This window comes from Sus scrofa, chromosome 3, assembly GCF_000003025.6.
Source record: "Sus scrofa isolate TJ Tabasco breed Duroc chromosome 3, Sscrofa11.1, whole genome shotgun sequence".
In the NCBI taxonomy this organism is placed as follows: Eukaryota; Metazoa; Chordata; class Mammalia; order Artiodactyla; family Suidae; genus Sus; species Sus scrofa.
The window spans coordinates 24,553,521-24,567,291 of NC_010445.4; the positions used below are offsets into that span (position 1 = coordinate 24,553,521).

At 37.4% G+C, this 13,771-nt stretch overlaps 1 protein-coding gene across 1 annotated transcript in view; it reads right to left on the bottom strand.

Annotated features, from left to right (window-relative positions):
* Positions 1-13,771, bottom strand: part of LOC100524979 (ATP-binding cassette sub-family A member 3-like) — a 96,210-nt gene that overhangs the window by 43,231 nt on the left and 39,208 nt on the right. Inside the window, exons 5-7 of the mRNA XM_021086499.1 lie at positions 13,204-13,351; positions 6,599-6,858; positions 3,835-3,957 (exon numbers count right to left, since the gene is read on the bottom strand). Coding sequence (XP_020942158.1) covers positions 3,835-3,957; positions 6,599-6,858; positions 13,204-13,351 — 531 coding nt within the window. The remainder of the gene's footprint in view (positions 1-3,834; positions 3,958-6,598; positions 6,859-13,203; positions 13,352-13,771) is intronic.

The window sequence follows — 13,771 nt, forward strand, 5'->3', positions numbered from 1 at the left end:
TTTTTTCTAGGTTGTCCATTTTATTGGCATATAGTAGCTTGTAGTAATCTCTTATGACCCTTTGTATTTTTTTGATGTCCATTGTAACTTCTCCTTTTTAATTTCTAATTTTATTGATTTGAGTCTTCTCTTTCTTTTTAGATGAATCTGGATAAGGATTTATTAATTTTGTTGATCCTTTCGAAGAACCAGCTTTTAGTTTCATTGATCTATTGTTTTCTTTTTTAAAATTTTATTTTATTTTATTTTATTTGTCTTTTCTGGGGCTGCACCCACAGCATATGGAGGTTCGCATGCTAGGGGTTTAATCAGAGCTGTAGCTTCCAGCCTACGCCAGAGCCAAAGCAATGCCAGATCCAGGTCGCATCTGTGACCTACACCACAGCTCATGGCAATGCCGGATCCTTAACCCACTGAGCAAGGCCAGGGAATGAACCCACAATCTCACGGTTTCTAGTCAGACTCATTAACCACTGAGCCATGACGGGAACTCCTGATCTATTGTTTTCTTTGTCTTTATCTCATTTATTTCTGCTCTGATCTTTATGCTGTCTTTCCTTCTGCTAACTTTGGGTTTTGATGTTTTTCTCTAGTTGCTTTAGGTGTAAAGTTGGGTTGTTTGTTTGAGATTTCTCTTGTTTCCTGAGATAGGCTTTATTGCTATAAACTTCTTAGAACTGCTTTTTCTGCCTCCATAGGTTTTGTATAGTTGTGTATTTATTTTTACTTGCTTCTAGGTATTTTTATACTCCCTCTTTGATTTCTTCACTGAGCCATTGGTTGTTTACTAGCATGCTGTCTAGTCTCCATTTGTATTTGTTTTTTTGCATTTTGGGGGTTGTTGTTGTTGTTGTTGATTTCCAATCTTATAGCACTGTGGTTGGAAAAGATGCTTGATTTGATTTCAATTTTCTTAAGCTTACTGAGGCTTGATTTGTGGCCCAGAATGTAATCTACCCTAGAGAATGTTCCATGTGCACTGGAGAAAATGTGTATTCTGCTGCTTTTGGATGTAATATTCTATATTTATCTATTAAGTCCATCTGGTATAATGCATCATTTAAGTCCTTTGTTTCCTTATTGATTTTCTGTCTGGATGATCTGTCCTTTGTTGAAAGTAGGGTGTTAAGTTTTCCCACTATTAGTGTTATTGTTGATTCCTCCTTTTAAGGCTGTTAGCAGTTGCTTTATACACCGAGGTGCTCTTATGTTGGGTACATTTATGTTTACGATTGTTATATTTTCTTCTTGGATTAACCTTTGATCATTATGTAATGTCCTTCTTTATCTCTTGTAACCTTTATTTTAAGGTCTATTTTGTCTGATATGAGTATTGCTGCTCCATCTTACTTTTGATTTGTTTGTATAACCTATATTCCATCTTCTCACTGTCAGTTTTTATTTATCCCTACAACTGAAATGGATCCCTTGAAAAGAGTATATAATTGCGTCTTGTTTTTGTATCCATTCAGCCAGTCCATGACTTTTATTTGGGGCATTTAGTCAATTTATATTTATGTTCTTATGGCCGTTTGGTTCATTATTTTGTTGGTCTTTCTTCTTCTTTTCTTGTTCTTGTCTCTTGTGGTTTGATGACTATCTTTAGTGTTGTGTTGGATTGCTAATTTCTTATTTGCGTGTGTACCTATTGCAGATTTTTGTTTTGCAGTTATCATGAGGTTTTGATATAGGAGTCTATGTATATATATAAACATTGTTTTAAGTTGCTGGTCTCTTAATTGCAAGTGCAACTCCAGTATCCTGCTTTTGTACACTCCTCACAACATCTGGTTTTGGTATCATACTTGTGTCTAGATTATTTCCTACATTTACTATATATTTGCTTTTACTGGTGAGCCTTCTAATTTATAATTTTCTTGTTTCTAGTTTTGGCCTTTACTTTTCCATAGAGATGTTCCTTCAGTATTTGCTGTAAATCTGGTTTAGTGGTGTCGAATTATCTTAGCTTTTGCTTGTCTGTAAAGCTTTTCATTTTTCCTTCAAATCTTAAGGAGAGCATTTTTGGTTGGAAGTGTTTTTCCTTTCATCACTCTAAGTATATCATGCCTCCCTTCTGGTGAAAATTTAGCTGTTATCCTTATGGGGATTCCCTTATATGTTATTTGTTGTTTTTCCCTAGCCGGTTTCAAAATTTTCAATCTTTAATTTTCATCAGTTTGATATGTGTCTTGGCTGTTCCTCGAGTTTCACTGTGCTTCCTGGATTTGAGTGAATGATTCCTTTCACATGTTAAGGAAGTTTTCAGCTATTATCTCTTCAAATATTTCCCCTGGTCCTTTCTCTCTCTCTTCTCCTTCTGACACCATTATAATGTGTATGTTGGTGCATTTAAAGTTGTCCTAGAATTCTCTTAGACTGTCTTTGTTTCTTTTCATTCTTCTTTATTCTGTTCCACATCTATGATTTTCACCATTCTGTCTTCCACCTCACTTATTTGTTCTTCTACCTCCTGTATTGGTTCCTTCTAGTGAATTTTTAATTTCAGTTATTGCATTTTGCATCTCCACTTTCTTAATCTTTATGTCTTCTATTTCTTTGTTCAAAATTTTTGCGATTTATTGATCTTTGCGTCCAGTTTTTTCCAAGATCTTTAAGCATCTTTACTATCATTATTCTAAAATCTTTTTCATGGTGGTTGCTAATCTCCAGATCACTTATCTGTTTTTTTCTTGTGTTTTTTCTTATTCCTTCATCTGGGTCATATTTCTCTGCCTTTTCGTATTGTATAGATTTTCAGGAGTCTCCTTTTTCCAGCTATAGGGCTGTAGCTTCTCTTGCCTCTGGTGCCTGCCCTCTTTGGGTGAAGTTGGTACAGGGGCTTGTTGCAGACTTCCTGTTGGGACTGAATACTGGTAGGTGGAGCTTATTCTTGTCCCTACAATGGGTGGGGCTTTGTCTTCTAGTGTGACTAGATGCAGCTGTGTGCCTAGCAGGACTTTAGGCAGTCTGTTTGCTGATGGTAGGACTGTGTTCCTACCCAGTTTATTGTTTGGTTTGGGGCTTCTCAGAACTGATGGGTAGGGCCAGATCTTTCAAAAGTACCAACTCCAGGGAATTCATGCCAATGATTATTCCTGAGACCTCTGCCTCCAATGTCTTTCCCCCTCCTCCCAAGCAAGCCACTGCCACCTGCTGTTTTTCCAGGAGACCCTCCAAGACTTGCAAGCAGGCCTGGCCCAGATTCTTATGGAATCTCTGCTTTGCCCTGACCCAGTGCAGATGAAAGCCTGTGTGCACCCTCCTCTTTCCCCCCAGCCCTGTGTAGCTCCTTCATCCAATCCCTGCTGGCCTTAATGGCAAATGCTCTGGGAACTCCTCCAACCAATGCCAGTACCACAGGTATGGTAACCTGATGTGGGCTGTGTGATAGTTATTTTCCAGTCTGTGGGATGCCCATCTGGTTGGTATGGGATTGCTTATATCATGAAAGTGCTCCTCCACCATCTCAATGTGGCTTCTTTTTTGTTTGGGGATATCTTTTTTTTTGATAGTTTATAGTCTATTTTGTTGATGGTTGTTCAGCAGTTGGTTGTAAATTTGGTGTTTTTGTGAGAGAAGGTAAGCTTAAATCCTTCTACTCCATTATCCTAATGAAAGTGAGGGAAATGGTGAGTAGACAATTTATAAACTACAGAAAGTCCACATATCTAGGTTTAAAGTTTAATTTGGTGATAAAAGCAGCCTCTGAGTTTCCATGGTGGAGTCAACAAAAGGAACATTTTTATCCCCTGGAAACTTGAATCTAATAGGCCCACACCACCTTTCTGTTTTCCCTCTCAAAGTTTAACTGTAGCATGCTGCAGTCAAATAGACACTTTCCTTTGCAAAGAAAATAAGGCACATCAAAAAGATGATAACTGAATACAAAAAAAGGAATGTGAAGAAATAGGCAGCCCAGAGCATCCAATTACTGAGTCCTACCATGAGCTGATACTCCTGTGGGAGAGTTAACACAAACAAAATATCAGGTAAAACAATATAATTATACAAAATGCATTCACAAATATCTAATTTAACTTATACCACAACAAAAATGGGTTAAATAATAAGTGTTATCACTTATCAAGGCCAATGTATAGAGGAGGAAGTTGAGGCTCAGACTATTAAGTGCCTTGATTAAAAAGTATGCAGCTGCTGAGTGGCAGAGCTGTGATGCTTGTAAGCGCAGAGATAATTTCACCAATAATTTACCTGATATTGTTCATATATGAGTAACCCTGAAAACTATGAACAACTAAGATTAATATGCCCTTTATTTTTATTACATCCTCTTCAATTACAAAGGTTAGAAGCAAACACTAGGATAAAATGCAAGACAAAGAAAAACTTTAGCATTTTAGAGTAATCTCTATAAATTCTTTATAGATATAGGTGATATTTTAAGTTTCAACAAAAGAATATCAAAATATTTTAGCTAAAATTATAATGTAGAAAACCAATAAAATGATTAAAATAAGTGGCACTGTCTTCAAGAGTTTTTTAAAATATTGAATTTTACCAACATATTAAGTTCTGTGAAAACTACGTAACATTGTTGAAATAATTTAAAAGAAGCCTTTTAAAGATATGAAAGATAGCCCATATTCATGGATTACATACTTAGTATTCTTTTTTTTTTATTTACCTTTTTCAGCTCTACCAATGGCATATGGAAGTTCCTGGCCCAGGGATAAAATTCAAGCCATAGCTGCAACCTACACCACAGCTGCAGCAACCTTAACAAGCGGTGGATCCTTAACCCACTGTGCTTGGCTGGGAATAGAACCTGAACCACCTCAGACACAATGCTGGATCCTTAACCTACGGTGCCAGAGTGGAAACTCCCAAGACTTAATATTCTTACAAGCCCTAACCCTGAGGAACATAGATGCAAAAATCCTCAACAAATAGCAAACCAAATTCATCAATACATTGTCAGAATTATATACCATGATCAAGTAGGATTTAATCCAGGGATGCGAGATGGTTCAACATCCACAAATCAAACAATGTTATACACCACATTAGCAACATGAAGGATACAAGTCATATGATCATCTCAACAGATGCAGAAAAAGCATTTGACAAAATTCAACACCCATTGATAATAAAAGTCTCAATGAAGCGGGTATAGAGGAAATACCACAACAGAATATAGGTTATATATAAGAAGACCACAGTTTAACATTATACTCAATTGTGAAAAGCTGAAAGCTTTTCCCCTAAGATCAGAAATAAGACAAAGATGCTGACTCTTGCCATGTTTATTCAACATAGTGTTTGAAGGCCTAGTCAGAGCAAATAGGCAAAAAAAAAAGGGAAATAAAATAATTTCAGACTGGAAAAGAAATCACTATTTGTGGATGACAAGGCATTAACTATTAAAACCCCTCAAAATCATCAAAAACTGTTAGAACTAATAAATTAATTCAGGAAAGTAGCATTATAAAAATCAATATATAGAAACCTCGTGCATTTCTATACACTAATAGCAAACTATCAGAAACAGAAATTAAGAAAACAACACAATTTACAACTTCATTGAAAAGAATAAAATACCAGTAATAAATTTAACCAAGGAGGTGAAAGACCTATACACTGAAAACTATAAGACACTGATAAAAATCTTATAGATATAAACAAAGGGAAAGACACTCTGTACTAAAGAATTGGAAGAATTAATGTCATTAAAATGTTCATATGACCCAAAGCAATCTACAGATTCAATGAACTTTCTGTCAGTTTTTTTTTTTCTTTTTGAGATCACATCCACAGCATATGGAAGTTCCTAGGCTAGGGGTTGAATTAGAGCTACAGCTGCCAGCCTATGCCACAGTCACAGCAATGTGGGATCTGAGCCATGTCTCCAATGCCAGATCCTTAACCCACTGTGCAAGGGCAGGGATAGAACCTGCGTCTTCCTGCATAATAGTCAGATTCATTTCTACTGAACCATGATGGGAACTCCCTCAGTCAAATTTTAAAGCCAGTTTGAGCAACCTGGATGCAACTAGAGATTCTCATACTACTTCTCATACTACTTCACTTACTAAGTGGAGTAAGTCAGAAAGGGAAAAACAAATACCATATGATATCACTTATATGTAGAGTCTAAAATGTGGCATAAATGAACCTATCTACAAAACAGAAGCAGATGCACAGACATAGAGAACTGTGTTGTGGCCGCCAAGGGGGAGGGGGAGGGAGTGGGATGGACTGAGGGTTCGTAGAGGTTAGTAGAGGCAAACTATTATATTTAGAGTGGATAATCAATGGCATTGTACTGTAAAGCATGGGGAATTATATCCAGTCTCTTAGATAAAACATAATGGAGGATATATGAGAAAAATAATGTATATACATGTAGTATTCCTGTGAAGTAGTCTTATAGAAATAAAACCGAAAATTAAACCACGAATTCAAAAAAAATTATAAAAATCATCAAGAGATGTAAGGGTTCACTTCGTGGATGCTACTGAAATATGACCACCCACTAGTGCTAAGTGGGTAGCAGTAATCCAGCCCTCCACCAAAATTTGCCCTAGAGATCTAACATTTTCTACAGAAGCTCTCTCTACCACCAGGAAAGTGGAGTTACCTTCAATCGGTTTTCCTTTTCCCACACAATAGATTGAACGAGGATAAGATGATTCATAGCAAAGATAAATAAGATTACCAAAGGGGTGAAAATATCCAACATTTCAAGGAAGAAATCATGATAATATTCTGGGTATGGAAATCTCTGAACAAAAACAGTGACATTGGTGAATAGATTTTGTACGGCAACACGTGCATGATATGCCATGATGGCCTTGTCCAAGGCATGTTGCATAACCAGGAACCCTTCAGTGATGTAACCTAAAGGAGAAAAACAAGGATCAGTAAATACAATAGAACAACTTACGTCCTAACGATTTTGAGTCCTATTAAGATATTGCATCATTTGCTTAGGTGTTTAAAAATATTCTCTTAAAAGTGTTTTCTTGTTTTTGGTACAAATTTATTTATTTTTTAAAATTTTTTTATTTTTTGCTTTTTAGGGCCACAGCCATGGCATATGGAGGTTCCCAGGCTAGGGGTCCAATCAGAGCTATAGCTGCTGGCCTATACCACAGCCACAGCAATGCAGGATCCAAGCCGAGTCTGCGACCTACACCGCAGCTAACGGCAACGCTGGATCCTTAACCCACTGAGCAAGGCCAGGGATTGAACCTGCGTCCTCATGGATGCTGGTCAGATTTGTTAACCGCTGAGCCACGATGGGAACTCCTATAATTTATTTTTGTATTTTGTTTTTGAATCTTGGGATTTTACTTACATGAACACATTATTTACAGTACTTTTGGTGGATTTCCTCAGAATTGTCTGTATACATCTGTCAACTGCAAATAAAGATCATCTCACTTCTCCCTTTCCAAAATTTACTCATTTTATTTCATCTTCTTTTTCTGGCTCAGGCTAAGATTTCCAGTAATATGCTGTACAGAACTGATGACAGCAAACATCTTTGCTTTATTCCTGATATTAGGGGCATGTTAAATACTTCACCAGTAAGCACACATTTCTCATACATGTGCTTTATAAGCTTGAGAAAATTTGCTTTTATTGCCACTTCAGTTTGAAGAATTTAAAAAACATATATACATATTTTTTGTCCTTTTGCCTTTTCCAGGGCTGCTCCCGTGGCATATGGAGGTTCCCAGGCTAGGGGTCCAATCGGAGCTGTAGCCACTGGCCTACGCCAGAGCCACAGCAACACGGGATCCGGGCCGCCTCTGCAACCTACACCACAACTCATGGCAACGCTGGATCCTTAACCCACTGAGCAAGGCCAGGGATCTAACCTGAAACCTCATGGTTCTTAGTCGGATTCCTTAGCCATTGAGCAACGATGGGAACTCCTAAAATATAATTTTTATTTTGGAAAAATAATCTTAAAGAAGAGGTACAAAAGTAATACAGATTTATCATGCTGGGTTTGTCTTTCCCTGACTTATTTCACTTAGCATAATGCTTTTAAGCTTCATCTAAATTTGTCTTTGTTCAACCCTGAAGACGCAAATATGAAATCTTGTGTTATACTCCCACAGGTCCCTGAGACTCTGTTCCTTTTTTTTTTCAGTCTACTTTTACTTTGTCATTCAGACTGGGGTAATTTTATTAGTTATCGTCTAAAAAGTGGTTCTTTTCTGTGTCCCCCCCATCATGTTTTTGACCCCACCCATTGAGCTTTTTATTTCAGTTATGATATTTTTCAGTTCTAATATTTCAATTTGCTTCTTCTTTATGTCTTCTATTTATTTGTTAAGACTTTCTATTTTTTTTTTTTTGCTGAAGCTTTCCATTTTTTTCCCAAACATGTTCATAATTGTTCATTGAAGTGTTTTTTTTTTTTATCATGGCTGTTTTAAAATCTTTATCAGATAATTATAACATCTCAGTTATCCTGGTGTTAACATCAGTGTTGGGTTGAGTACATATCCAAAAGATGTCCTAACCCTCAGAATCTGTTAATATGAATTTATTTGGAAAAAGGGTCTTTGCAGACATACTTAAGGATCTCAAAATAAGATGAGGCAGAATGATCTGGATAGGCCCTAAATACAGTGACAATTATCCTTAAAAGAGACAAAGAGGAAAAGACCATATCATGACAGAGGTAAAGAGTGGAGTCATGCAGTCACAAGCTGAGGGATTCCTGGAGTCACCAGAAACTGTAAGAGGCCAGAAAAGATTCTCCTTATGCCCTTCATGGTGCTAAACCTTGATTCCAAAACCATGAGACAATAAATTTTTGCTTAAGGCCACTCAGTTTATGGTAATTTGTTATGACAGCCATATGTAACGAATACAGCATCTATTTATTGTCTTTTCATTTCATTTAAAATTCTCCTGGTTCTGTGAATTCCTGTGATGACAGAGTGGAATCAAATCCAACGATTATCCATGAGCATGTGGGTTCAATCCCTGCCTTGCTCAGTGGGTTGGGGCATTATCGTGAGCTGTGGTATAGGTTGCAGATGCAGCTTGGATCCCACATTGCTGTGGCTGTGGTGTAGGCTTGCAGCTACCTTTGATTAGACCCCTAGCCTGGGAACTTCCATATGCCATGGGTGCATCCTTAAAAAAAAAAAAATAAATAAAATAAAATAAATAAATAAATTTTTTTCCTGGTTCTTGTTATGAGTAATTTTCTACCCAAATCTGGACATTTCAATATTATGTTATGAAAACCTGGACCTATCTTAAACCTTCTGTTTTAGCTAACTTTCTCTGACACTGTTCCAGCAGGGCATGGGGGTTGCTCCCCCATCACTGCCAGATAGAAGTAGAAGTCAAGGTTCCCCCACTTGGCCTCTAAGGATATGGAATGGGGAGGTTTCCTTACTACTGTGGGTTAGAGGGGGGATCCCTAGATTAATACATGCTTGCATTATCACTGACACCACAGTTGGAGTGGTTTCATTACTTCTGTAATGGGGAGGTTTCCTTATTACTGTGGGTTAGAGGGGGGATCCCTAGATAAATACATGCTTGTATTATCACTGACACCATGGTTGGAGTGGTTTCATTACTTCTGGACAATGGTGAATGTCCTGACTTTCAACCAGGCCTCCACAGACTCCACCGAGAGGAAATGGAGAAGAGCACATCATTACTACCAGGTAGGAGTGGAAATCTTGACTCACCACCTGGCCTCCACTGACACGGAGGTGTGGGGAGGCAATGAGAAGCCAGTCGAGACGAATGACCCACCTCCCTCACTGGCATTCTTTAACTGGTGGAGGTTTTGGGGTACACTGTTATACATTAACATAAATAGAAGTCTGGGATCCCCACTTTTGCTGCCATAGGTAGGGACAGGTCATATTTTGTTTGTTTGTTTTACTTTTACTTTTTTTTTTTTGGCCACACCCAGGCCAGGGATCAAATCCAAGCTACAGCGGCAACCTACACCAAATGCCACTGGTGCCTTTTGAATTTTCTCTTTATCTTTGATTTCTTTGCACTTTTAATGTATGAACAGGTTTTCTCTGTATTTATCCTGATAGGGATTTGCTGAGCTTCTTAATGTATACATTTATAATTTTCATCGAATTTGAAATATAAGTATATTTTGTGCTCCTTCTCTTTCTCCTTTTTATATGGTACCTCCAGGTCATTATTGACTCACAGGTCACTAGGTTTCGTTCATTTTTTTAATTAGGTAAAATGCTGCTAACATAAAATTAAGTTTAAAGCATACAATTCTGTGTTACATATTTGGTGTACAATTACCATCTCTACCTAGTTCTAAAAAATTAACATCACCCCCAAAGGAAAACCCATACCCATTAAACAGTATGGGTTTTCCCGCCTCCCCTTAATCCCTAGCAACCACAAATATTCTTTCTGTGTCTATTGATTTATTGGTTCTGAATGCTTCATATAAATGGAATCATATGTGACCATTTGCATTTGGCTTCTTTCACTTGGAATAAAGTTATCAAGTTCATCCATGTTGGGGCATTTTTTTTTTTTTTTTTGTCTTTTTGCCCTTTCTAGGGCCACTCCCACGGCATATGGAGGTCCCCAGGCTAGGGGTCGAATCGAAGCTGTAGCCACCGGCCTACACCACAGCCATAACAATGCCAGATCCGAGCTGCATCAGCAACCTACACCACAGCTCACAGCAATGCCGGATCCTTAACCCACTGAGCGAGGCCAGGGATCGAACCCGCAACCTCATGGTTCCTAGTCGGATTCGTTAACCACTGCACCACGACGGGAACTCCTTGGGGCATGTATTGATATTTCATTTCTTTATATGACTGAATAAAATTGACTTTTTTTTTTTTTTACTTTGCTTTATTCTGGGTAAGTATACTGTGTGTGCTCAAATTTATTCACTATCTTGTCTTGTTCTCCATGTAACTAATCTCATCCAATAAATTTATTTCGGATACTACATGTTTTCTCTACAACATTTTATTTTATTTTATTGTGAAATTATGTTATAAATTTTATTCACCTAGTTCTGTGTCTTTAGATGCTGCTATGTATACATCTAGTCCAGTCTTTCTCATTAGCTGTCCTGATTGCTTCCTGTTCCTTGCCACCACAAACACTACCAGGAACATTCTCATGGATCCATAAAAGAGTTTTGTAGGATTTATATCTATCAAAATATTCTTAATTTGGCAATTGCTATGGTTTTAATATTTGCATCTATCCAAAATACATATAGTTGTCCCTTGGTATCTGTGGGGAAGTGGTTCCAGGAATCCCTACAGACACTGAAATTGATGAATGTTCAAGTGCCTCAAATAAAAAGGCATAACACAAAAAATACAGTTTGCCTTCTATATTCTGGGTGAATTCATGGGTGTAAAACCTGCAGATACAGAGGTATGTTGAAATCCTGATGTCTGAGGTAATGGTATCAGTGGGTGAAGCCTTTGGGAATAACTTAAGTCATGAGAGGGGAGCCTTCATAAATAAAATAAATAAATAAATAAATAAATAAATAAATAAATAAAAGCCCTTATACATGGGGCTTCAGAAAGATCCCTAGATACTCTGATAAGGCACATGCTTTGAATCATAAAGAGGACTCTCATTAGAACATGACCTTGCCTTTGGAGTTCCCGTCATGGCGCAGTAGAAATGACTCTGACTAGGAACCATGAGGTTGCGGGTTCGATCCCTGCCCTTGCTCAGTGGGCTAAGGATCCGGTGTTGCCGTGAGCTGTGGTGTAGGTCACAGATGTGGCTCGCATCTGGCATTGCTGTGGCTGTGGCATAGGCCAGTGGCAGCTACAGCTCCGATTTGACCCCTAGCCTGGGAACCTCCATATGCTGCAGGTGTGGCCCTAAAAAAAAAAAAAAAAAAAAAAAAAAAAAACATGACCATGCCAGTACCTCGATGTTGGACTTTCCAGGCTCTAGAACAATGGGAACTATATCTCTGTTATTTACAAGCTACTCAGTCTGTGGTGTTTTGTTACAGTATCTCACATTGGTTAAGATAGCCACCAGTACCAGACTGCCCCCTCCAGAATGGTTGGCTGAGCTTAGGCAACCTACCTCTGGCAGTGTAGTTTGGTTTCTATGTACTCACATCTTTGACAACTTTTAGCATCATCCAGCTTTCTTAGTTTTTCACAGTCTAACCTTTATAAAACAATGCCCTAGGCATAAGTTCATTATGCAGTAACATAAGCCGGAAAAGACACAAGATTCTCTTTTAAATTTTATGACTATAAAAATAATGCTTAAAATATTTCCAAATAAAATAACAATAACATCCAACACAATCCCACCACTCTCACACAGCAAATATTTTCATAGTTGGGTATTTATCCCAATTTTGTGTTGATGAGTATGCAGCTAACATACCTACAATCTCATATGATAGTTCTGAGCTTTCCTTTTGAGAAGATTTAATAATGTCTATTTTTCATGACTATCCAATGTTCTGTTAAACTACATTTTATACCTTTGTTATTCATTTATCCTATTTAAGATGTAGGTTGTTTGAAATTTTAAAGAATTATGCAAAGTTGGTCAGAACTTGTTTCTCTTGTTGAGTTATTTCCTCAAAGCAAATATGCATTATGGTAAAAGCATATGCTCCATGTTAAAGACTTTTATTTATTTATTTTTAACTAATAATTTTTATTTTTTTCCATTATAGCTGGTTTACGGTGTTCTGTCAATTTTCTACTGTACAGCATGTGGTACATATGCACAATGGAATACTACTCAGCCACGAAATAGCACAAAATAATGCCATTTGCAGCAACATGGATGGAACTAGAGACTCCATGTTAAAGACTTTTAAATGGCAGTTTACATAATAAATTTTAAATTACTATATTAAAAACTAGTCATCAACCCCAAAGAATAACATATTTGTAACTAATCAGGGTCAGTAACTGGATGTGTACACTGAGTCATTAAAGCCAAAATTTCACAAGTAAATCTACATGAAAAGACGAGGGTAAGAAATGGTAATAACGAGGAAAGGATAAAATACACTGTTTCAATGTCGAGAATGTTTCATATGGGTTTTTGGACACTGAAAAATGCAAAGGAACAAATCAGCACAGTAAGTGAAAAATAACTTTTATCACAAGGTTGAAGTAATATACCTGTAAATATGTGATGGCAGTTACTAAACTACTATGATATTAAAATAAATGTGTTTAAAGATGTGCTCACCGGGACTTCCCCCATTTTCAAAATCCTCATTTCTGGGGCCCACAGAAGGAAAAGCTGGAAAGAGAGCACCTGTTTCCCAGCCTCTGTTTCGATCAAACCTCACATCCTTGTTCCTCTGGAAACTGCTAAAACGCAGGTGATATTTTACCTACAAGGAGCCATAAGAAACAAACAATGTCTATAAACAAAGACTATAATTAAGTTAGAATGAGACATGAAAAGAGGTTAAGGTGCAATTGAAAATATGCGATTTTGAGGCAAACTGATTTGGAGGCATCACCACAGATTCTGAACATTAGGAAGGGAGAGCAAACCTGCTGTAGGGTTACTGTAGGTTGCAAACAAAGCGGCAACTGACACACTATTGTGAATGTATTTTCCCCAAATAAATAGATGGCACACCTACGGCAATTAAATATAAGGAAAACACACTATAATTTCTTGCCTGATTATGTCAGCCAAGTATTCTGGAAGGAAAATCTCAACCTCTCTGAAAAGTGATTTTAACGTCCTTCAGGTGGATAAAAGAAGAATGCGATACAGTGTAAACGTGGAGTGTTGCATAACT